Source organism: Canis lupus, chromosome X (assembly GCF_011100685.1).
Source record: "Canis lupus familiaris isolate Mischka breed German Shepherd chromosome X, alternate assembly UU_Cfam_GSD_1.0, whole genome shotgun sequence".
NCBI classification, from domain to species: Eukaryota; Metazoa; Chordata; class Mammalia; order Carnivora; family Canidae; genus Canis; species Canis lupus.
In genome coordinates, this window is record NC_049260.1 from 66885065 (window position 1) to 66912347 (window position 27283).

The window sequence follows — 27283 nt, forward strand, 5'->3', positions numbered from 1 at the left end:
TGGTAGGTTGCATGTTTCTAGGAATTTATCCATTTCTTCTAGGTTGTCCAATCTGTTGACACATAATTTTTGAGACTATTTTCTTATTGTTTGTATTTCTCTGATATTCTTTTAGTTGTGATTTTGTTTGAGTCATCTGTTTATTTGATAAGTTTGGTTAGAGGTTTATCAATTTTATTTTTTCAAAGAACCGGGTCCTGGTTTCATTGATCTGTTTATGTTTCTGTATCATATATTTCTGCTCTAATCTTTTTTTCCTTCTTTTTTCCAGTTTTGGGTTTTGTTTGTTCTTTTGGAGGCTCCTTTAGGTGCAGGTTAGGTTCTTTGTAGGAGATTTTTTTTGCTGCTTGAGGTAGGCATGTATTACAATAAAGTTTCCCTTAGAGCCACTCTTACTGCTTCCTAAATGTTTTGAACCATTGTGTTTTCATTTTCATTGGTTACCGTGTATTTTTTTTCTTCCTTGAATTCTTCATTAAACCATTTATTGTTTAGTAGCCCGTTATTTAACCTCCATGTACTTGTGCTCTTTCCAGATTTTTTCTTGGGTTGATTTCCAGTTTCACAGAATTGTGGACAGAAAAGATGCATGGTTGGGGAAGATGGCAGTGGAGTATTAAGGAACCTAGGATCACTTTGTCCCATAAATACAAGTAGATAACTACCAAATCACCTAAATACTCCAGAAATCAACCTGTAGACTTACAAAACAAACTCCACAACTACAGGTCTCAAGGAGAGGCCACATGAAAGAAGGTAGGAAGTGCAAAGACATGTTTTGAGAGTGAAATGGATTGTGGCTGCTATGGTGGAGAGGGACTAACAGGTGCAGAAGGTTGAAAGATGGACTAACACACAGGGGAGTCCATGGGGAAAACAAATCCCCATAGCAATTGGCTTGGAGTGAGAGGGGTCAAATTTTGTCCATTCTTGCAACCAGCAGGACATAATTCTACAGTCTTAAAGGTAAGCAGGCTTGGCTGGGGGAGAACTGAAGGGCATAGTGCTGCTGTTGGAGAGAAGGCAGGGCAAACAATCCATGGACATACAGCATGGAAACAATGATCTGAAGAGCCCATTCTGGAATGGGCAGATTATCTGCTCATATTGGAGCATATCCTAGAGAGCATAGACTCCCTCCTGAGAACAAAGGAACAGGCAGGTACCATTTCCCTCCCCAACCCCTAAGCATAAGCACAGAGCCACCTGCAGGAAGTGGCACGGTGCTGACACTTGGGACCTAACTTGCTTACATTGAGTCCTGCACCTCATGCCCAATGCTCCAGTGGAACCAACCTTCCAAGTCACTAGCATCAGTCCCAGAGAAGGAGGGCCCCTACCCCCAGAAGATTGGCCCAAATCCCTGCCCACACCAAAACTCTTCACCCAAGGATTTTGAAGAGGCTTGGTTCAGCAGCACTGCTGAAAGCTCTCATTTCATAAGCAGACTAGAGCACATCTAATTAAAACTCACCACATTTAGAGCAATGCCCAAACATTATCCACAATAGGCAAAGAGAGCCTCTGCTGACAAAGACATGAAGGATAAAGAAAACACAAGAGCAGAGCACACAGAGCAGATGTTGAAGATACTCCCTGAAGCACCAGGCCCTCGGTAACAGCAGACACCGTGCTGAGGGCACTATAGGACCTCTTCTTCCTAAGTCCATTGCCACAAAGAACAGGAGGCACAGTTGACCTTCCAAACACATACAAGCAGGTACAGACACACAAAAGAGAAAAAAGAGGGACTTGTGCTAAATTAAAGAAAAGGAGAGAGCACTGCAAGGCACTCTAGGACCTCTTCCTCATAAAGTCACTACTTTCAAGAGCAGAAGATATACTTATTTTCTTAACAAAAAGAAGCAGACACAGAGAGGTAGACAAAATGAAGAGACAGAGAAATTTATCCCAAATGAAAGAACAGGACAAGGCCACAGGATATAAGCAAAAGAGACATAAATAACATGCCCAATAAAGAATTTAAAGTAATTATCATAAAGATACTCAATGGACTTGAGAAAAGAGTAGAAGACATGAGTGAGACCGGTAAAACAGATAGGAAATAACACTGTGGAGAGGAAGGGCTCAATAAACAAAATGATACCAGGCTTGATGGAATGAACAGCAAAAAGCAGAGCAACAAATTAATGAACTAAAAAGCAGAGTAATGGAAAGTAATCAAGTTGAAAAAGAGACAATAAAAGTATGCAAAACGAGAACAGACTTAAGAAACTCAGGGACTCTATCAAACCTAATAGCATTCACATTATAAGAGTCATAGAAAACAAGAGAGAAAAAAAGAGGCAGAAAATTTATTTGAAGAAATAATTGCTAAAAACTTCTCTAGTGTGAAACAAATAACCAGATCAAGGAGGCACAGACACCTCCAAAAAATCAAATAAAAGCAGATCCATACCAGATTTATTGTAATTAAACTGAAAAAATACAGTTATTTAAAAATATAATTAAAGCAGCAAGAAAAAGACGACAGTTAAATACAAGGAAAACCCCATAAAGCTATCAGGGGATTGTTCAGCAGAAACTTTGCAGGCCAGAAGAAAGTTGCATGATATATTTAAAGTGCTAAATGGGAAAAATCTGAAGCCAAGAATACTCTATCCAGCAAGGCTATGGTTCAGAATAGAAGGAGAGACAGTTTCCAAGACAAACAAAACCTAAAGGAGTCATGACCACTAAACAAGCCCTGAAGAAATTTTAAAGGGGACACTTTGAATGGAAAGGAAAGATAAAATATTGACAGTATAAAGGTAGAAAACACAAAAGCAGTAAAAATGAATATTTCTGTAAAAAGTCAGCCAAGGAAACAAAAAAAAGGGTATAAAAAATAAAACCACACATCTAAAATGTAAGGAGAAAAGTAAAGAATGGGTTCAAACTAAAATGACTATCAACTTAATGTAGACTGCTACATGGAGAAGATGTTATATACAAACCTAATGGTAACCACCAATCAAAAAACCAATATAGACATGCAAAGAATAAGGAGAAAGAAATTCAAATATATCGGTAAAGAAGACCATCAAACCATGAAGGAAAGACAAGAAAGGATCAGAGAAAATATCCAGAAACAACCACAGAAGTAGAAATAAAATGGTAGTAAATACATATCTATCAATAATTACCTTGAATGCAAATGGACTAATAAACACTCCAGTTAAAGGACACAGGGTGACAGAATGGATAAAAAGACAAGACCCATCTATATGCTGTCTACAACAGGACCATTTTAGACCTAAACACACCTACAGATTGAAAGTAAGGAGATGGAGAAAAAGTCATCATGCAAATGGATGTCAAAAGAAAGCCAGGTTAGTAATACTTGTAACAGACAAACTAGGCTGTAATAGACCGTAATAAGAGACAAAAGAAAGAATACTAATATAATAATAAAGGGTACACTTCAACAAGAAGATAGAACAATTGTAAATGTTTATGCACCCAAATACACAAAACTGTTAATAACAAAGGAATTAATCAATAAAATAATAGCCAAGGAATTTAACACTCCACTTACATAAATGGAGAGATCTTCTAAACAGAAAATCAACAAGGAAACAATGGCTTTGAATGGCACACTGGACCAAATGGACTTAAAAGGTATATTCAGAACATCCCATCCTAAAACAGAATACACATTCTTTTCAAGTGCACGTAGAATATTCTACAGAATATATCACATATCAGATCACAAAACAAACCTCAACAAATTTGAAAAGATAAAGTTATCTTTATCTTTGTACATCTCTTCTAAACACAACATCATAAAGCTACATGCCAACCACAGGAAAAAAAATCTTGAAACCAAAAATACAGAGAGGTTAAATAACATGCTACTAAACAATGAATGGGTCAACCAGGAAGTAAAAGGAAGAATAAAAAAAGTACATGGAAACAAATTAAAAGACAATGGTTCAAAACCTTTGGGTTGCAGCAAAAGCAAATCTAAAAGGGCAATTTAAAGCAATACAGGCCTACCTCAAGAAGCAAAAAAAAAAAAAAAAAAAAAAAAAATCTCAAATGAACAAGCTAACCTTGTAACTAAACAAGCTAGAAAAAGAACAAACAAAATATAAAACCAGCTGATGGAAAGAATAAAGATCACAGCATAAATAAATGATGTAGAAAATAAAAAAAACCCAATAGAGCAGATTAACGAAATGAAGAGCTGTTTCTTTGAAAAAGTATGAAGTTAATAAACCATCTAGTCAGACATATCAAGAAAAAGAAAGGACTGAAATAAATACAATCACAAATAAGAGAAATACCAACCAATACCACAGAAACACAATTACAAGAGAATATTATGTAAAATTATATGCCAACAAATTGGACAATTTAGTGGATTAATTATTGGAAACCTATAACCTACCAAAACTGAAACAGAAAGAAACAGGAAATTCGAACATTGATTACCAGCAACTAAATTTAATCACTAATCAAAAAAATCCCAACAAACAAAACTGCATGGCCAGATGACTTTACAGGTGATTTCTACCAAACATGTATTAAAAAATTAATGCCTATTCTTCTCACACTTTTTCAAAAAAAAAAAAAAAAAGAAAAAGAAAAGGAAAACTTTCAGTTCATTCTATGAGGCTTGTGTCACCCTGATAACAAAACTAGATATAGTCACCACTATAAAACAATACTAGAGGCCAGTATATCTGATGAACATAGATGCAAAAATCCCCAACAAAATACTAGCAAACCGATTCCTACAATACCTTAAAAAAATCATTCATCACAATCAAGTGGAATTTATTTTGGGGATCTAAGGGAGGTTCATTATATGCAAATCAATCAACATGATACATCACATTAGTGAAATAAAGGATACAGATCATATAATTATTGCAATAGACACAGAAGAAGCATTTGATGAAGTACAATATCCATTCATGATAAAAACCCTCTACAAAGTAAGTCTGGAGGAGGCAAACTTCAACATAATAAAGGCCTTACATAAAAGCCCTACAGTGAACATCATATTCAATGGTGACAACCTGAAAGCTTTTCTGCAAAGATCAGGAATAACACAAGGATGTCCACTCTTACCACTTATATTTAACATAGTACTGTTAAGTAACAGTACTAACAACATAACAAGTCCTAACCACATAAATCAGACAACAAAAAGAAATAAAGGGCATCTAAATCAGTAAGGAAGAAGTAAAACTTTCACTATTTGCAGATGACATAATACTATATATGGAAAACCCAAAAGACTGTACCAAAAACTACTAGAACAGATAAATTAATTCAAGAAAGTTGCAGGATACAAAATGTACAGAACTCTGTTGCATTTCTATACACCCATAATGAAGCAGCCAAAAGAGAAAGTAAGGAATCAATCTTATTTACAATTGCACCAAAAACAATAAGATAACTAGGAATAAATTTAATCAAAGATGAGAAATATTCATACTCTGAAAACTATAAAACATTGATGAAAGAAACTGAAGACAACACAAACAAATGGAAAGAGAGTCCATGTTCATGGATCGGAAGAACAAATATTGTTAAAATGTCTATACTAACCAGAGCAATCTAGAGATTCAATGCAATCCCTATCAAAATGCCATCAATATATTTCAAAGAAATAAGAACAAACAATCCTAAAATTTGCATGGAACCACAAAAGATCCCAAATAGTCAAAGCAATCTTGAAAAAAGAAATAAAACTGGAGGTATCGCAATTCCAGTTTTTAAGTTCTACTACAAAGCTGTAGTAATCAAAACAGAAAGGTACTGCCAGAAAAATAGACATACAGATCAATGGAACAGAATAGCAAACCCAGGAATAAACCCACAATTATATGGTTAATTAATCTTCAATATAGCACAGAAGAATATCCAATGGGAAAAGAGTTTGTTCAATAAATGGGGTTGGGAGAAGTGGATGGTAACACACAAAATGAAACTGGACACAAAATAAATTCAAAATGGATTAAAGATCTAAATGTGAGACCTGAAACCATAAACATTCTAGAAAAGAACACATCAGTTGCTTCTAGATATGTCTCCTGAGACAAGGGAAACAAAAACAAAAATGAACTATTGGGACTTCATCAAAATAAAAAGCTACTGCACGGTGAAGGAAACAATCAACAAAACTAAAGGGCAGCCTATGGGATGGGAGAAGATATTTGCAAATGACATATCTGATAAAGGGTTAGTATCCAAATTAAAGAACTTAGTAAACTCAACACCCCAAAAACAAATAATCCAGTTAAGAAATGAGCAGAAGCCTTAATATACATTTTCCAAAGAAGACCCAGAGATGGCCAACAGACATATGAAAAGTTGCTTGTCAGTACTGACCATGAGGGAAATGCAAATCAAAACTACAAGGAGATATCACCTTGTACATATCAGAATGGCTAAAATTAACAACACCAGAAATAACAGATGTTGGTGAGGAAGCTGAGAAAAAAGAATCCTCTTGAATTCTTGGTGGTAATGCCTATTGGTCCAGACACTGTAGAAAACTGTATGCAGGTTCCTCAGAAAGTTAAAAGCAGAACTTCCATAGAACCCAGCAATTGCACTACTGGGTATTGACCCAAAGAATACAAAAACACTAATTCAAAGGAATACATGCACTGCAATGTTTATAGCACCATTATTTTCAATAGCTAAGATAGGGTATCATCAGTCCATCAACTGATGAAAAGATAATAAAGATGTGGTATATATGTATATACACAATGGAATATTATTCAACGAGAAAAAAATGAAATCATGACAACTGCAACAACATGGATGTAGTCAGAGACTATAATGCTAAATGAAATAAGTCAGAGAAAGACAAATACCATATGATTTCATGCATATATGGAATTGATAAAACAGAACAAATGAGCAAAAGGAAAGAAAGAGAGACAAAGTAAGAAACAGACTGTTAACTAAAGAGAACAAACTGATGGTTACCAGAAGTGAGGTGGGTGGGGGGATGGATGAAATACATGATGGGGATTAAGGAGTGCAGCTGTCGTGATGAGCACTGGGTCATGTATTGAATTGATGCATCACAATATTGTACACTTGAAACAACACTGTATGTTAACCATCTGGAATTAAAATAAGAATAAGAATAGAAGATGAATGGTGTGACTTAGATCTTGTATTGAGACTTCTTTTGTGACCTGATATTGGATCTGGAGTGGAGAATGTCCCATGTACTCTTGAAAAGAATATATATTCTGCTGTTTTAGGATGTAATGTTCTGAATATATCTGTTAAATTATCTGGTCCAGTGTGTCATTCAAAGCCACTGTTTCCATTGATTTTCTGTTTGGATGATCTGTCCAATGATATAAGTAGGGTGTTAAAAGTCCCCTACTATTATTATATTACTATTTCTGATACAAGTACTACTACTCTGGCTTTCTTTTGACATTCATTTGCTAGATAAATGCCTCTCCATCCCCTCGCTTGTGATCTGTAGTTTCAGTAGAGATCATGGCAGGATCCTGGATTTCCACTCCTCCCCAGCAGTAGTGAGGAACTGGGGTGGTGTCAGTGGAGGCCAAATGGAGAGTCAGGTCTCCCACCATTGCCTGAGTAATGAAGCCATATCCCTTTCTCTATTACGTCAATGAAGACCATGTGGGGGGCCAGTAACAAGGCACTTCTGTGCTCTTTCTAGCCTGGGTGGAAATCAGTTGAGGCTTATTAGACAGCCTACACTATAATCACTCTGCAGTAATGAGGAGGTTCTGCAACCTCCAGGTGCCAGCAGAGGGCAAGTGAGGAACTGCCACCTCCCTGGCTAATAAAGTGGCACCCTCTTCCCCCACCAAGCAGTGTCAAAGGAAGCCTGCTAAAACAGAATAAAATCCAAGTCCCACTACTGAGTAATAAAAATGCCTAGGTATCAATCCAAAACTACTCATTATACCAAGAAATAGGAAAACCTCAACTTGACTATAAAAAGACAATCGACAGATGCCAACAGGACATTAGCTGTAAGATTTAATGCAGCCATCATAAAAATGCATTAGTGAGCAATTATAAACCTGCTGGAAACAAATTAAACAACAATCTTCACAAAGAAAGAGAAGGCCTCAGAACATAGGAGATTTTTTAAAGGACAACCAAACAAAATTTTAAACTGGAAAAATACAATAATTTTTTTAATAATAAATTTATTTTTTATTGGTGTTCAATTTGCCAAAATACAATAATTAAATTAAAAAAAATCTCAATGGATGGGTTCAAGAGAATGGAATGGACAAGGGGAAGAATCAAGGAACTTGAAAGTAAAACCACAGAAATGATACAATATGAAATGAAAGAAAATAGCCTACATAGAAACGAAGAGAAAAACACATAGCACATAGTTTGGGCTCTTCTTGTTCTTTGTACTATCTTATTATTGTTATTACCCTAGCTATATTCCTTTGTATAATCCACTGTCCCTAGGATGATACATTCCTCTTAATAGATACAATAAATATTTTTGAATAAAAAAATGAACAGAACCTAAGAGACATGTGGAACCATATAATAGTTATGTCACATGAGTCTCAGAAGAAGAGGAGAAAGAGCATAAAGCTGAAAAGTATTCAGAGAAATAAAGGATGAACAGTTTCTGAATTTGGTAAAAGACATAAACCTGTAAATTCAAGAGGCTGCACAAATATCAAATAAAATAATTCCAAAGAAATCTATGCCAAGACACATCATATTAAAACTTTTAAAAATTAAAGACTAAGAAAAATCTTGAAAGCAGCCTGAGGGAAGAAGTAACACATTAACTACAGGGAAAATAATTTGGGTAACAGCAGATTTCTTATTAGAAACCATGGAGGCCAGAAGGAAGCACAACTTATCACAGACTCAGCAATAAACAGGAATGTACTGTTGATACATGCAACAAGCTGGGTGAACCTTAAGAAAATGATACTCAGTAACAAAGAAACTCAAAAGATTATTTATTGTTTTAAATTAAAAAATTTAAAAATTTAATAAAGAAAAAAGATTACCTATTGTATGATTCATTCTATATGATATTGTCAAAACAACAAAATTACTAAAGTGGAAAACAGCTTAGTGGTTGCTAGGGATTAAGTAGCTAGTGTTGTGAGGGAAGGATATAGCTATGGCTATAAAAGGGTAATACTAAGGAGATCCTTGTGGTGATGGTCACAATAATCTACACATGTGATGAAATTGCATATGCACATTATAACAATATCAAACTCCTGATTTTGATATTGTAGTATAATTTGGTAAAATAGAACTACCGGAAAAAATTGGGTGAAGGGTACCTGGGACTTCTCAGTTCTATCTTAACAAATACTTATGAATCTATAACTGCAAAATAAAGAAACCTATACACTTTGACCCAATAATTCCACACAAAGTTTTTTTATAATGTATACCTTCTTTTAAAAAAAGATTTTATTTATTTATTCATGAGAGACACAGAGAGAGAGAGAGAGAGAGAGAGACAGAGAGACAGAGAGACAGAGAGGCAGAGACACAGGCAGAGGGAGAAGCAGGCTCCATGAAGGGAGCCTGATGTGGGACTTGATCCCGGGTCTCCAGGATCACGCCCTGGGCTGAAGGCGGTGGCTAAACCACTGAGCCACCTGGGCTGCCCAATACAAAGAGATTTTTTAAAAATAATGGAATTTCACAAATATTTGTTTATTAGGTTGACTGTTTCTTATAGGACTATGATGTAACAATCTTCAAGACTCTTAATCTCAACAACATGGGATTAAATAAAAATGGCATATCCACAATCACTGAAAATATCATAGATATGCAAAAAGACTATTGTATTAAGTATTTTTAAAAAGTAGAGTATAAAACAATATATTAAATAGCATTGCATATTTATGGAAATATGCATGTATACACTTATAAAAAAACAAGATAAAGAAACACACACCAAGTGTCTATTATCTATGGGTAAAAGGATTATCGTAGTTTTACTTTTCTTTTGTACATCTTTCAAATTGTCAATAGTATGTATTATTAGACTGGATATACAAAAACATTTCATACAGAAAAATAATTCATAAAAATTTACAAAAAATATTCACAAATATAAAACAAATGTAATTGTATCCAAGATACTAGAACAGATAAAAAGACATGAAAAAACAAGATAAGTAATAGGGAAAAATAATGGTAATTGTCATGGTAATAATTTATTTAATTCAAAAAATCACTATAAAAGGTGAAAACCAACAATGAGCTACTTTTCAAACTGAAATTTAGGACTATGGCAAAAAGGGACAAGTTTTCTTCATTCTTCCTGCTGGCAACAGGCTCCCAATTCTCTCTGTTTAACCGTATTTTTGATATCTTTTAGTAAGTAGTAGTTCTACACTTGAAGACATAGTCATGTCTTCATGGACTATGCTAAACCAGATTAGTCTTCCACTTCTCATAATTCATATGATGGTCTGAATAAAACTTAATATAAGTTTACAGTATTTTAAAAATTCTAACATGCTTCCCTCCTATGAATCTCTACAGTCCACTATTCGTTAGTACTTCTCTTGTGGTACTTTCATATTCTCCTCTTACAGCTACTTTTGTGTGTCTTATTTGTTGCACTAGATTGTGAGTTCCCTAAGGTCAGATCTATGTCATACTCATCTTTACCTATCCTGAAATGTCTAGCAGAATACACTGCACATAGTTAATACCATCTTGTTCTATTAGGTGTGCAATAAGGTTATAAACATTTCAAATCAGGCATACCACCCTCTGCTTTTTTGTAATTCCTATGGTACATAGTTTAGGTTTAGGTATAATTATATCTAAGGTATCCTTGCTGATTTCTACTTACTGAAGCATCTTTAAGAAATATGTTCTATAAGACATGATATCTGACAGTGCTAGAGACAGAAATTTTGATACATATTGGTAAAAGAACATAAAGTAGTACCTAACTTTAGAGTCATAAAAAAATAGAGGATTTACATATTTAGAAATTCATGAACTGGATTAAGAATTCTAAGGAAAAGCAAAGAAAATAAGTAGTAAAGAAAATAAATTTTGTGAAAGTAGGTTTCTAATAAGCTTAAGTAAAATTATAGAAAGAATTGGAAAGTCACAGAAATTCTTTCACTGGAGGGTTTATAAATTGTGCCTATGAAGATTTAGCCACAAAAATGATTAGAGGCAAGGGGAATGTATAAAATGACTTACTGTATGAACATAAAGTGTGTGAATAAATAATGTGAATACAAAAATATATGGCAAAACTAAAAACAGAACCCAACTTTATCAGTGGCTGCCCCCCTTTACTACCTAAACAAACACACAAGACAACTAGATTCTACTGTGCTTACATGTGCCTTTCATGCATGTCATTGTTGAAGAACATAACTCAATGACTCGAACAGCAAAAGTTCCTGGTTCCTCTCCTGGCACTGTCAAAATGGAAATCTAAAAAGTGGAAACAAAATATTAGACATAGCTGGTAGATTTCATTTTCATTCTTCTATCATTACAGTGTAGTTAACTTTCAAATTGAGTGTCTTTTTTCAAACTCCATTAATGTTTGAAAAGATTTAGCTGATACGTATTTAACTTAGAACAGAATTTGAAACATGTAACATGAGCATGTGTCAGAACATCAAATTTCTGCATTATTTACATACTTATAAATCATATATATATTGCATTCATATAATTCATAGACAATATTTCAAATATTTTTTATTTCAAATATTTTTAATATTTAATTCCTCACTTATTTTCAAAGGGTTCAATTATGACTTATTATTTCTGAATTATATACACCGGTATTTGAAAAAGATATTAAATTAATTTTGATTATTCATAATGGCTAAAAGCGGATACAAAGTACTACAATTTGTGGTCATCAAGACAGTGTGGTACTGGCACAAAAACAGACACATAGATCAGTGGAACAGAATAGAGAATCCAGAAGTGGACCCTGAACTTTATGGGCAACTAATATTCGATAAAGGAGGAAAGACTATCCATTGGAAGAAAGACAGTCTCTTCAATAAATGGTGCTGGGAAAATTGGACATCCACATGCAGAAGAATGAAACTAGACCACTCTCACCATACACAAAGATAAACTCAAAATGGATGAAAGATCTAAATGTGAGACAAGATTCCATCAAAATCCTAGAGAAGAACACAGGCAACACCCTTTTTGAACTCGGCCATAGTAACTTCTTGCAAGATACATCCACAAAGGCAAAAGAAACAAAAGCAAAAATGAACTATTGGGACTTCATCAAGATAAGAAGCTTTTGCACAGCAAAGGATACAGTCAACAAAACTCAAAGACAACCTACAGAATGGGAGAAGATATTTGCAAATGACATATCAGATAAAGGGCTAGTTTCCAAGATCTATAAAGAACTTATTAAACTCAACACCAAAGAAACAAACAATCCAATCATGAAATGGGCAAAAGACATGAACAGAAATCTCACAGAGGAAGACATAGACATGGCCAACATGCACATGAGAAAATGCTCTGCATCACTTGCCATCAGGGAAATACAAATCAAAACTACAATGAGATACCACCTCACACCAGTGAGAATGGGGAAAATTAACAAGGCAGGAAACAACAAATGTTGGAGAGGATGCGGAGAAAAGGGAACCCTCTTACACTGTTGGTGGGAATGTGAACTGGTGCAGCCACTCTGGAAAACTGTGTGGAGGTTCCTCAAACAGTTAAAAATATACCTGCCCTACGACCCAGCAATTGCACTGTTGGGGATTTACCCCAAAGATACAAATGCAATGAAACTCCGGGACACCTGCACCCCGATGTTTCTAGCAGCAATGGCCACTATAGCCAAACTGTCGAAGGAGCCTCGGTGTCCAACGAAAGATGAATGGATAAAGAAGATGTGGTTTATGTATACAATGGAATATTACTCAGCTATTAGAAATGACAAATACCCACCATTTGCTTCAACGTGGATGGAACTGGAGGGTACTATGCTGAGTGAAGTAAGTCAGTCGGAGAAGGACAAACATTATATGTTCTCATTCATTTGGGGAATATAAATAATAGTGAAAGGGAAAATAAGGGAAGGGAGAAGAAATGTGTGGGAAATATCAGAAAGGGAGACAGAACGTAAAGACTGCTAACTCTGGGAAACGAACTAGGGGTGGTAGAAGGGGAGGAGGGCGGGGGGTGGGAGTGAATGGGTGACGGGCACTGGGTGTTATTCTGTATGTTAGTAAATTGAACACCAATAATAAAAAAAAAAAAAAAAAAAACAAAGTACTACAATTTAAAAATGTCACAAGTCTCAAAGATATTGAAATAAGCAAAGCAATAAGTCAACATATAACAAAGTATAGCTGAACATATACCAAAATATTTGAAAATGAATGTCTTCAAATTAATTCCAGGATTCCATTAATAAAATTAGAAACCCAGAGTATACAGTAAAATGGAAAATTATTATTATTTTTTTTGGAAAATTATTTTTAAGTAATGTTTATTGATATGCAGTATACTGATATACTATAGGCACTGCTAATATATTACATGCCTTTATACTTACAACTTTAAATGACCATCGGGTCAATGTTTCTGTATAAAACCAAAAGTTTCAAATGAATTCTTAATTTAATCTTCAATCTGAAGAAACTATATCCTCTCATATATAAAATACTTGCCAAAGCGTAAAGTCCTATTTACAGTTTTATCTGTGAGCACTAAATGCCTAGATTTTGACTGGTGATGTCACATTGAGAGCCCACACAGGAAATGCCTACAAGTTCTCAAAACAGAAATTCTTTTAATAACCCTAATTATTCTACTATTATATTACTCATAAGTGTATTTTTGGGCTTAAGAGGTCTCAAAAACTGTGTTCTTCATATTCCTCTTAACTCCCTTTTGCTACTAGCTGTCCATAATACAAAATGCTGTACTTTAAAGAGAGAAGAGCCACTAAAACATACATCTAATGTTGTACGATAGTCACGATTATGACTAAAAACGTGTATAGCTGGAAAGGTATCTTAGGGACTGCACCAACATTTAAGTTCAGGCATACCATGTTTTATTGCATTTCACATTACTACACTCCGCCAACACTACATTTTTAATTATTTATTTATTTTTACAAATTGAAGGTTTGTGCAAACCTTGCATCGAGCAAGTCTACTGGTTTTTTCCAACAGCATTTTGCTTACTTCATGTCTCTATGTCACATTTTGGTAATTCTCACAGTATTTCTAACTTTTTCATTACTATATTTGTTATGGTGATCTTTGATGTTACTACTGTAATTTTTTAGGGGCTCAATGAACTGTGTCCATATAGAAAAGTAAATTTAATTGATACATGTTTTGTGTGTTCTGACTGTTCCACCAACCAACCATTCCCTAGTCTCTATCCTCTCCTTGGTCCTCCCTATTCTCTGAGACACCATGATATTGAAATTAGGCAAATTAATAACCCTATAATGGACTTTAAGTGTTCAAGTAAAAGGAAGAGTCGCACATGTCTCATTTTAAATCAAAAGCTAGAAATAATCTAGCTTAGTGAGGAAGGCACATTGAAATCTGAGAAAGACCAAAAACTAGGCCTCTTGTGCCAAACAGTTAGCTAAGTTGTAAATGCAGAGGAAAAGTTCTTGAAGGAAATTAAGAAGTGCTACCTTAATGATTATAAGAATGATAAGAAAGGGAAACAGCCATATTGCTGATATGGAGAATGTTTCAGTGGTCTCGATCAAAACAGCTAAAACATTCTCTAAGCCAAAGTCTAATTCAAGTCAAGACCCTAACTCTCTTTAATTCTATGAAGGCTCAGAGAGGTAAGAAAAGTTACAGAAAAGTGAAGCTTTGCCAAGGTTGGTTCATGAGGTTTAAAGAAATAAGTCACCTCCATAACAGAAGTGCAAATACTGATATAGAAGCTGTAGCAAGTTATACAGAAAATGTAGCTAAGTTAATTCATGAAGGTAGCTAGACTAAGGTACAAATTTTCCAGATCAAACAGTCTTCTATTGGAAGAAGATGGCATCTAGGACTTTAATAGCTAGAGAGTAGTCAAGACCTAGCTTTAAAGCTTCAAAATAAAAAAATAAAAAATAATAAAAAAAAAATAAAGCTTCAAAATACAGGCTGACTCTTGTTAAAGGCTAATGTAGCTGGTGACTTTAAGTTGAAGCCAATGCTCATTTACCATTACAATAATCCTAGTGCCTTTAAAGAATTATGTTATATCTACTCTCCCTGTCCTCTGTACATGGAACAACACAGCCTGAATAACACAAGATGGTTCACTGAGTATTTTAAGCCCAGTGTTGAGACCTACTGCTCAGGAAAAAAGATTCCTTTCAAAATACGAATGCTCATTGACAAAGAACCTGGTCACTCGAGAGTTCTGACGAAGATGTAGAAGATTAATGTTTTTTTCATGTCTGCTAACACAATATATTTTCTGCATTTTATGGATCCAGGAATAATTTTGACTTTCAAGTCTTATTATTTAAGAAATACATTTTTTAAAACTATACCTGCCATATACAGTGATTCCTCTGATGGATATGAGCAAAGTAACATGAAAACTTTCTGGAAAGGATTCACCATTCTAGATGCCATTGAGAACATTCATGATTCATAGGAGGAGGTCAAAATATCAACATTAACAGGAGTTTGGAGGAAGTTGATTCCAATCCTCATGAATGACCTAGAGGGGTTCAAGACCAGTGGAGGAAGTAACTGTAGATGTGGTGGAAATAGCAAGAACTGGAAGTGAAGCTTGAAGGAACTAAATGGCTGCAATCTAATGGTAAAACTTTAAAAAGTGAGGAGTTGCTTCTTATGGATGAGCAAAGAAAGTATTTCTTGAGACGGAATCTACTTAAGACAAAGATGCTGTGAAGATATTGGAAATGATCACAAAAGATTTAGATACGATATAAACTTAGTTGATAAAGCAAAACAGATTGTGGTAGGATTGACTCCAATTTTCAAAGAATTTCTACTGTGCGTAAAATGTCACCAAACAGTATTGTATGTTACAGAGAAACCATTCATGAAAGAAGAGTCAAGTGATACAAAAAGGTTATTGTTGTCTTATTTTAAGAAATTGTCACAGCTATCCAAATCTTTGACCACCACCACCCTGATCAACAGATACCAACATCAAGGCAAGATTCTCCACCAACAAATTAGTAAAAGCTCTGATGATGGTTAGAATTGTTTAAATAATAAAATATTTAATTAAGGTAAGTACATTTTTTAGGCATAATGCTGTACTGCACACTTAATAGACTAGAGCATAGTGTAAACATAACTTTTTATGCACTGGGAAACCAAAAAAATCATTTGACTTGCTTTATTGTGACATTTGCTTTACTACAGTAGTCTGGAACTAGACTCACAATATCTCTGAGGTATGCCTGTATTTCTTTTGTTTCCTACAACCATCATGTCTAATCTTTAAGAATTTAAATACAATCAGTAACCCCCTACCACAGTAACTTCTGTGTCCTGAACTCTGAGAAGATATTAAATCTCATAGAGATTAATAAAAGTCATCAAAAGCCAATTTCCTCAATCCTCTAATGCCACTTTCATAAAATTTATCTAGACTTATACCTATTTTTTCCTCCATTTAAGTCTCATTATATATGCTTCAAAAATTTAAAAAGAAGAAAAAAGCCATGTAGGAAACAAAGAAAAGTATACCAAATGTACATTTTAGATTGATCGCTCTGATAGCTCTGCAGAGGATGGATCTGAAGGAGACAAGATGTGGGGCAGAACAAAAAGTTAGAAAGTAGAGATTATAAGTCCTGAAACTAGAGCAGTGAGAATAAGGACTGAGAGGAAAAGTAGATTGTAGCAACTTCTAGAAAGTACAATGAGAGGACCTGGAGGCTCGGGATAACAGAGATGGGAGTAAAAAGTTGTTAGTTGGAAGGACGTCAGCACCATTCATGAAGGTAGGGAGCGCTGGATGAACAGTTTTGAGAGGGAAGATGGTGAATTCAGCTCTGAGTATGTTCAGTTTGAGAGGCCTTTGGGATAGACATCTATCAGGAAGTTTGGCCAACATTGCTGGGAGATATAAAAATGGCTGTCACCAACATTTATGCAGTTAGAACCATGACAGTACATGGAGTTAAGCAGTAAATGTGCACAGAACAAGAGATAATGTGGGCTGAAGTTAGAACCCTGAGGAGCCCCAATATTTAAGAGGAGGGCAGAGCCCACCAAAGAAACAGAGAGGGAATGTCCAGAGAGTTATGAGGAGAATCAGGACAGCACAGTGTCATGGAAGTCAAAACAGGGAATAATCAAATTATAACATTGTGAAATGTACCAGAAAAGACCCAGTAGACAAAAGCCAAAAAATGTCTTCTGGTCCTAACCATCATATAGTTATTAATAAGCTTAGCAAGAAAAATGGTGGTAGTAATGTGAAGGTAGAAGCCAGGCCTAGAAATGAATGAGAGGTAAGGAGCTAGAGGCAGCAAGTACAGATACTATCTTGAAAATGCTGACCAAGAGCAGGTGAGAGATTGGATACAATTAGAGATGGGGGCAAAGTCAAAGGAGTATTTTTTTGTTTGTTTTTGAAACAGAAAATGCTAATACATGTGTATAGGTTGAGGGGAAGGTGGCAGTAGCAAGGGAAAGCCTTAAGACAGAACAGCCATACAGGGTAGGGGTGTGTGTGTGTGTGTGTGTGTGTGTGTGTGTGAGAGAGAGAGAGAAGAGCATTTCTGAAAGGGGCTGCTGGCCTTGGACAGGGAGGGGAGCCCCCTCATTAGTCTCTGTACATGTCCATTAGTTGCGGGTGGTGGGGCAGGAGCTCAAGGGCCACTGCGCTTAGTAGGTGGCCTTGCTTTTCTCAAAGAAGCAGGGGGTGAAGTGGAAGAGCTCAGAGGGAGAAGGATGGGTAGAATAGTAAAGATATGGATTAGGTACTGAGGGGAAAGTGACAGGGAGCTATCAGAGGCACCAGGTAGGCACCTACCTGGTGGTAGGTAGGTAGCATTCAGATGAATGAGGTTGGTAACCCTGACTCTGTGGCAGTGCCAGTCTGTCTGGTTGTGTAGTTTTCTCATGTATTCCTCTGTAATCCAGACGTAGATTATAGCCTCATCCAGGGACAGAATTTTCTTCTGTGAGTGCAGTGGAAGAGCATGGCTTCATGGGAATTAAAGGTATTGGAAGGGTAGTTCATAAGATGTTTCATGGTTAAGTTCATTAACCAAGGGGTCCAAAACATGGAAAAGGAAGAGGGCAGAAGGAAGCTGGTAAACTGGGAGGAAAAAGAGAGGACAAGGAATTGTAGGTCTCTTAACAGGTCAATAAACAGAGTGGGTCTGGGTAAAAGACTGGAAGAGCTGAAAGGATAGTGGCAGATTAATGCTACTGTACACCCATAATCTCTTATTCTTCGCAGCTCAGCTTCTACAGAATTGTCTCTATTTTCTCTCTTTTCTGCCTCCCTGTCATTCTTTAACATACTCACAAAGCTTACAGTTTACTGGAAGATAAAGACAAGTTAACTGGCAATTATAGGACACTGTGATGAGCACTACAATCCTGTACAAGCCTCTGTACCAGTCCTTGCTCACACTTGCCCACACATGCTTAACTCTAGCTGCTATTTCTCTCTATATATCTGTATCTTCCAAGCTATGAGGACAGAGATGCTATCATTGTTAACACTGTCTTCAGATCTTAGTACACTGGATGACATGTAGAAGACACTCATTGTTTACTGAATGAATAAAAGTATTTATGCTCATATGCATAGCAAACATTTATTCTATTATCAGAAAGCTTCTAACTTAAGGAATTTGTGGAATCTATTTTTAGCATATAGAAAAGGTCTGACAGTCACACCAAGTAAACTGATTTTATCAGTCATGGCATAATATGATCAGGAGAAGGGGGGCATACTTTTGGAATTTAGGAGTTCAGACTAAGGAAAAAACCATAACATAAAGACATTCCTACAGAATTGGCAGTGAGGAGAAGGAAGAAGGTACTGAAAGGAACAACGATGATGAGGAAAAATTAGAACCAGAAATGTGTGCTGGTACTCATTCACACCAGGCCTAATGGTTACCTTACCACTACTGTGCTAGGGCTGGTAACCATAAAGCCTTTTCCTCCTAGAGTTTTAAATGTATTCTCTGGGGATACTCTTTTTCTTCCCATAACAATATATTTTCAATTTTATAGAACAGCTGTCAAAAACTAGGACTTAGTCCAATTTCCATAGAATAAATCTGTTACATAAGATATAATTATTTGTTCTGCTAGAAGGAAATCTTCGAGAAACCAAGGTTATTGCAAAATTGCCATTATGTATTTTTTAAAAAATGCATTAAATACATTAGCACATATGACTTAATATATTTTATTTCACCAATATTAATTTATACATAGTACCATGTAGATTAAGTTAGCAACATTTATTAAAAAGTACAGGACTAAAATTACCTGTTGATCTGAATCCGTTTTTAGTACAGATCTATCTGTAATCAGAACTGACCTGGAGATCTGCCTGTAATGCACAAAACAGTTAATCTGTGATTCAGATTCCATTTATAGTTATATAAATAATTTTCATATATAGTTATAAACTTACATTTATAGTTATAGAACTACCAGAAGGCATATTTCAAAGATTTAAGTCATGATAAAAGTGTTGCCTCCTCAAATCAAGTTAAGCTCTTCCTTAACCTTTTCTTGGCTCATTGAAGGGAGGATATGTAGGGGCACCTGGACGGCTCAGTCAGTTAAGTTGCCTTTAGCTCAGGTCATAATCCCACATGGGGCTCCCTGCTCAGTGGCGAGTGTGCTTCTCCCCCTCCCCTCGCTTGTGGTCGGTCTCTCTCTCTCTCTCTCTCAGATAAATAAATAAAGTCTTAAAAAAAAAGAAAGAAGGGTATGTGACCTTCAGACAAACCCCAGCTGATACTAATGAGTCAAACTTAGACTGGACTCCCCTACAATCAGACTCAGTGGATATATTGGATACATCTGGTTTGATACATATTTGCATCTAACTTTAAGAACACAGTTATACAGAAGTGTCCATATAATTACACAGGTAAATTTTCCAATGTTTCACCTTCCCTTGGACAGTGGGTGGAGGGGTGCCTTACCGGTATTGTACATGTGAGCATGTGTTCTCAGAAAAGTAACTGTCCTCCACAAGGAAATGCTTAGAGATTATTCTCTGACCAAACTGATCTATGATTGCTTTACATCTACAAAGAAGATAAACATAGCAAAAAAGTTCTCATTAATGATTACACCATTGAAAACTAATCACCTACAATTTTGAATCTAAAACCAATTTCTTGGAAGACAAAATTAAAAACAGCATACAATTTCACATTTTGACATAAAATTGACACTAAATTACAGAATATATCTTCTTGTTGCTATGTTGAAGTCTTTATAAGCATGGAATAGAATTTAAATATTTATTTTCAATGCCATTAATAAGAATAATGGTAGTACAACTATTATAGTATAAGCATAAGCTTTCTAATGTTTTGGAACACAGAAACTTTTCTTTTGTTTAGAAAATGGTTTTTTTCCCCCTTAAAAGATCTAAGAAAATGATTATTTTTGTTAAGTGTTATTTTCTCTTTTGTTTAAGAACAGCTATCTGGTCACACATGTGATAATGTTTTAAACAAAAAAAGAGGGATAAAGCTTCTCTTAATACGTTTCTACTTCAAAGGATGAACACAAAAAGATTTCTTTCAAGTGCTATTTCTAAATAAGGAAAACACTTATGCACGGACATTATCAGGTCTCTGTCATATGGTATGTGTTGGGATAATGAATCATATAGAATCCTCCATTGACCTTCTTTCAATGTGTCTAGATACAAGGATGAAAATTAGAATCCATCTCCTTACAGTGCCAAAGTTATAAATGTACTTTATAGGGCTCATTATCCAAACTAATGGACTAAGGGCAACATCCTTGAAATGGACTTACCAGTACTGACAAAGCCAGTATGCAATATTTCAGGAATGACATGCAAATGCCTGCATGTTTGTCATATCTTTTTATTATGAAAATATCACAATTTACTTTTGTCACAGCTTCTCCTTTTGGGATCAGAACTATTTTATTAGAAATACATTTGTATGTTATTCAAAAAATGTGAGCAAATAATTTCAAACTTATAGCGTATTTTAAATACACTTATATAAATTAAAATATGCTACATCACTCTAAAAATAAGCCAAATAAGAGATGGTTACCAGGCATAAAGGCTTAAAAATAAAATGATGAACACCCAAGACCAACAGTGAGAAGAATTGAATGTGTATTTCCTAAGGGCAGATTATGATATGTTGATATTCTTGAATAAATTACATGCCACTGCTGTCAAGACAGACTGTGATATCTCATGATGTTAGATATACATATATTTTAACCAATTAACTACATATTAATATATGTTATATTACACTATTATTTATGTGATTTTTTCCCATCTCACCTCCAGTTCCTTTCTCTTCCCCAGTTGTTTCTATGCATATGTCCTCACATTTCATTAAACTAGAGCTTTTGCCTTTTAAAATACTTAGCTAAATAGATATAAGGTATTTATACCTAGATATAGTATTTTCCGAAATAATTATTTAAAAACTGAAAACTTACTTACTCAGTATCTTGTTTTAATACATTCACATATATTTTAAAATACAAAGTACTCTAGGCAATGCAGAAATCTGCTGATCCATCATTAAACTGAACCCTATTTGTCCCGGAACACTGACAAGCCTTTTTCTTACCTTTAAGTCAGAAACTATAGAAGTCAAGAGGGAATAATCTGGGCAGAAAAAAAAGGGTGTTATAATCTATATCTTGAAGGGGATTTGGGATATTCAGATTTATCATTTATCAAAACTCAAGCTACTGAGCACTTAAGATTTGGGCACTTTACTGTATGTAAATTTTACATCAAAAGAAAAGACTATAAATAAATATTAAACTCTTATTAGTGAAAGGTATGCCAAAGTGTTTAGGGGAAATTGTACTGATATCTGGAATTTATCATGAAATCCTTAAAAAAGGTGAATGGATGGATAGAGGAATGAATATTTGGGTAGATACATGATTAAACAAGTAATAAGATATTAATTATAGAATCTAGGTTGTAGATATATAAATATTCATCCTGAAATTCTCTCAAAATTGGAGTAGATTTAAAACTTTTCATCGTAAAATGTTGGAATAAAATTGGTGGGGGTGAGGGAGTGGTGGTAGTATACATCCTGGACTCTAGTCTAAGTCTTTGCAAAGGACTCCCATTTAAATAAATCACACCATTCAACTAGCCCTCAAGCTAGTGGACAACTCCTTGTTTTACAGGCTTCTAAACACTAACAGGGATGCTTTGGTGGTAGCTACACCTGATGACAGGTAGAAATTGGGTTCAGAAGTTATTGATATTAGAAAGAACTACTGGTACCACTCAAAAAGGAAGTATGGGTGCATGGGGATTAGGGAGTTCAATTATGCAAGGTCAATATACTAATAAATGTGCCTATTTCTTTTTCATCTAGAAATGAAACAGTGATGAAACAGTGATTCTCAGAGAAAGAGGAAGAGGGAGCAAATCAGAATCACACCTGGGGGACTTTTTCAAATTTTAAGTACCCCTGGAGATTCTGATAAACTCCCAAGTCCCAGGGAAGAATCACTGTCGAGCATGCCACTGCTATTGTTGTAGTTTTAGTCTGTGCTAGGTAGAGAAAAGTCAAGAGCTATTGCTACCAAAAAAAAAAAGGTGATTTCTGCAAAAATTGATGTGATGATCACATATGCCCAATCTGGTAGATGATGGTAATACAACTCATCTGATAGTCTCACTCAGATGTACTAAGGCTCTAGATCTGAGCAAGGCTGTTCAAACCAAAGCATGTTTAAGTAAGGAGTAAAGATTTGTTTTCCCCTAAGATATTTGCCTTACTGTCATATATTAGGCCTAATTAGGAGAACAATGAAGAAAAGCAGATTGATTTGGGACCTAAACTTAGACTTCGTATTATAAAGATTAATATAAAAAATTTGATGGCATTTAAATAATGGAAAACAGCAAAATGAAAGAGTACTGCCAGAGACATTAAAACACCCTTCCACATAAACCTGAGAAAGCCATTAAATATTAACAGCATTCTGGATTTGAGGGCCTTGCTAAGCCTCATAAATATTAAACTGAGAAGGAACATGATAGAGTTCTCAATTATACAGACACAAGGACCAGGCTGATCATAAGACTCACTGAGGCCAGACAGAACATTTCTAGAGCTGAGTTTTCTAAATCAACAAATCACAACAGTTATTCAATTCTTGGTTCAGTGACAAAGCAAAATGATAAGGAAGAAAACACTCAGCAAGATGTAAACTTTATCTGGAATTCAACCCAGAAGAGAACTATAACATTATAACAGGTATCTAATCTTTATGATCTTCAGAATATCCCAACTAATTGTATGATAAGAAATGCAGAAATCACATGAAATAATAAAAATAAAAAACACATTAAGAAAGTTAGAAGATCCCCAATCATTGAAGGAAACAAAATAATTCTATTCATTATGCCCTTCCATGCTTTCTAAAACACATTATTTCAAATGTTACCCCTTCAATAAAACCATTCCAAAATGCTTATCATTCATTTTTCTTGGGTAAAAATCCACTCCAGTAGTTTGGAATACCATTAACAGATAGATAACCCCAAATCTATGGTTCTCTGTTCTGACCAATCCCAAGCTCTGTATTCATATTTTTAACTGTGTCTTATCTATTCCTTTCTGGACAGACTCCAAACCCTTCTTAAACATAGCATACCCCAAACTGAGTTCATCATGACTCCTCACCTATTTCCCTTCTTGGAGTATCTATCTCATGTAATGACATGCCCAGCAGTTAGTTTCCCTAGCTTAGAAACTTTCTTTCTGTATCTCATCTACTCATTTTTGATCCCCCTTTATAAAGATCTCTTAAAGCTAGCTTCTTCTCTTCATCTCTACTGCCTTATACTTGTGTTTAATAAGATAATGGACTGCTAGCAAGTCAGTAGCTCATTTGTCTAAAGGTAAATTATGGCATAAATTATGTGCCAAGCACTGTTTATGTATACAATGGAATATTACTCAGCCATTAGAAACGACAAATACCCACCATTTGCTTCGACATGGATGGAACTGGAGGGTATTATGCTGAGTGAAATAAGTCAATCGGAGAAGGACAAACATTATATGGTCTCATTCATTTGGGGAATATAAAAAATAGTGAAAGGGAATAAAGGGGAAAGGAGAAAAAATGAGTGGGAAATATCAAAAAGGGAGACAGAACATGAAAGATTCCTACCTCTGGGAAACGAACTAGGGAAGGTGGGTGGGGGTGACTGGGTGATGGGCACTGAGGTGGACACTTGACGGGATGAGCACTGGGTGTTATTCTATATGTTGCAAATTGAACACCAATAAAAAATAAATTTAAATAAAAAAACTGTTTTAAGATTTAAGAATAAAAATATCCTTAAGGAGCTCCCAATGTAATGAAGATTTAGACACAGGCAATTATAAGACAATGCTCAAGTCCAGGGATAAGAAATAAGGACAGGACATCATGAGATTACTAAAGGAAGATATCTAAGTTTAGGAGGCAAAGGTGGAATATCAGGGAATACTCCTCAGAGAAAAGTGTTAACATTACCTGCTTTTAAAGGATGAAAACTAGCTAAGCAAGCAAATAAGAACATTTCAGGCAGAAGGGCAGCATTTGAAGGAGTACATAGGCAAATAAGAAAGTACAGGAAACCACATACAGTTTAGTGTTAAATAACAATAAAATGGAATCAGGGAGGGAAGAGAGATGAGCTTAGAGAGGCAGGCAGAGGCCAGATCCTATAGCCTCACATGTCATATAAAAGGGTCTTACAACTTTATTCAGAAGTGATATAAAGACACTGAAGCTTTTTACACAGGGAGGGGCAGAGCTACATCTGCAGAGTGAAAGATTTCAATGTGTAATTATCTCATTCACTTATTTTTTCTTTAATGTCCCCCAGTGGACTCTGAGCTCCATACGAACAAAGACCATGATTGTCTTGTTCTTGGCTATATTCTTAGTGTCTGGGACACAAAAACAACTAATACTTGTTGCATGGATGGCTGAATGGATGGAAAGACAATGGAAGTATTCTGTGCATGTAAACAGTGTGAAGACAAAACCAAAGATTCACAACCTTTGATTTAGGAGGTAAAAGAATCTCTTATCATCAAAGTACTTCTTCTAAAATCAGTGCCAGAATTAATAACTTAAAGTAGCAAATCTAATCTTGTTATATATCCACTTAAAACCACCACTGATTACAGTCCAAACTCCTTAGCTTGGGCACAGATGGATCTTCAGGATATATCTCCTCCATGGGATTCCAAAATATCCAATTACATTAATTGCAACTAGCTAACATGTATTGAGCTGCTACTTAGTGTAACAAATGGTTCTACCTGCTTTATCTGTTAATAATCATAATAACCAAATGAGGTACTTACTGTCATGTCCCACTTTATACAGAAACTGGAGCACAGGGAGGTTAAATAACTTTTAAAGTCCATTCATTTACTAAGTGGGGAAGCCAGGATATAGGTCCAAGTCTATTTGACTTAAGAGACTACACTGTTTACTGCCCTCTTTGTACACAAAGACAAGGTCCATGTTTTATTCATCTCATTACTCCTGTAGCAACTAGCATGGAGGTTGGGGGTTGTGCAGGTTAAATGTATAGAATATTATCACTGCTATTTTGCAAATGAGACATGCTAAAATCAGAAATGCAGCAATTTTCCTATAATGACCAATGGTAGTAAGAGCAGTCATCTCATACTTGCTCTAACATACCATTCATTACTAACTTTCAAGGATCTGGAAAAGGTATGATTTTTCTGACATCAGAGAAAAGATATCTCCAAGATATCTCCAAGATTTCTGACATCAGAGAAAAGATATCTCCAAGAAACAGTCACAGCAGGAATTCTAGTAAGTGAGATAGCTAAAAGTACAAAAGAACACTAGTTGAAGTAATTAGATTCAGACTACTGGTTATAGACATATCTGGTCCAAGATCATTCACACTCTACCCCTGTATCAAATACTATACTGGTAAATGGCCAAATTTACCTTATAGGAGTTTTCCAGTCAGCACGGCTGCAAAGAAAAAGAAAGCTGCTCAACAAGAGCAGTATTTCCAGAAACAGTTAATAGAGGGGTTCAGTATTAGAATTTAGTGACAGGGTATAGAAAAGAACTGCTGATAACCTATGTCCTATGAAAATTGAAAAGCAGAGTCAATGGATAATATAGCAAAGAAAGCACAGTCAATGAGGCTCTCAGGAAAAGCAAACTAAGTAAAAATGAAAAATAAGATCTATCTGAAAATAAGGTTAATATTCTATATTTCTTTGTTCAAAGTTTGTACAATACTTTGATGTGTAATCACCACACTGAATTCAATGTTATGATCATTTATGCTTCTACAACTTTCCTCAATGGATGATGAAAAGAAAGCACCAAAGACTATCATCAGTTTTTTTTTTTTTTTCTATCATCAGTTTTTTAAGATTCATTCATTCATTTAACACATAGCTACTGAGTATAATGCGTGATAGGAACCTGCTTTGTTTCTGGACGTATAGTAGTGAGTTCTTGTCTTTTCTTACATGAAACTAACAATCATACAAGGGGACCTGGCTCATGGGGCCTAGCAGAGCATTCTGATATAGTTTGTAGAATCAGAAAATAAACATAGACCTTAGAACTCAAGCATGAGTAGTTCTTAATTACATCAAAGGGGATGCCGAGTATTCCACACAGAAAAACAGGGAAAGAGAGGCAATCTAAGACCATAAGGAGACAAATGCAAATCTTTGCTGATGTATTAATATTCTAATTACACATAGAATAAACAATTAGTTAAGTCAACCTGGATTCCTTAAAAAGAAATATATGCTGGATATATTGCTGGATACATGCTGGATAAATATAAGTTCAAGATTTTTCCCTCAACAAATTTTCCCTCACTTTATATTCGAGTCCTGATAACTCCTATTGATGTAGGAAACAAAGGCAAAAGAAATGTCACTTAAATTTAAATCTTTGCAGCTTGCAGCCCACTGATAGGTACCTGAAACATTCAGAGGATGACATTCTTCAAGGAACTCGGGGCTGCCTTAGCACCTTATGCTAAAAAGTAACCTTATCTTGGC

The 27283-nt window shown here is 35.2% G+C and overlaps 1 protein-coding gene and 1 non-coding gene across 4 annotated transcripts in view; both read right to left on the minus strand.

The window, feature by feature from the left end:
• The window catches only part of CHM (CHM Rab escort protein), a 244230-nt gene that overhangs the window by 40074 nt on the left and 176873 nt on the right, over window positions 1-27283 (minus strand). For all 3 annotated transcript variants that reach the window (XM_038587820.1, XM_038587819.1, XM_038587821.1), the window contains 3 exons: window positions 20144-20248; window positions 19476-19539; window positions 11340-11436 (listed from right to left, as the gene is read on the minus strand). In XM_038587820.1, coding sequence (XP_038443748.1) covers window positions 11340-11436; window positions 19476-19539; window positions 20144-20248 — 266 coding nt within the window. The remainder of the gene's footprint in view (window positions 1-11339; window positions 11437-19475; window positions 19540-20143; window positions 20249-27283) is intronic.
• Window positions 22623-22685, minus strand: MIR361 (microRNA mir-361). Its single transcript, NR_049403.1, has one exon. It is a non-coding gene; the product is annotated as a microRNA mir-361 (primary transcript).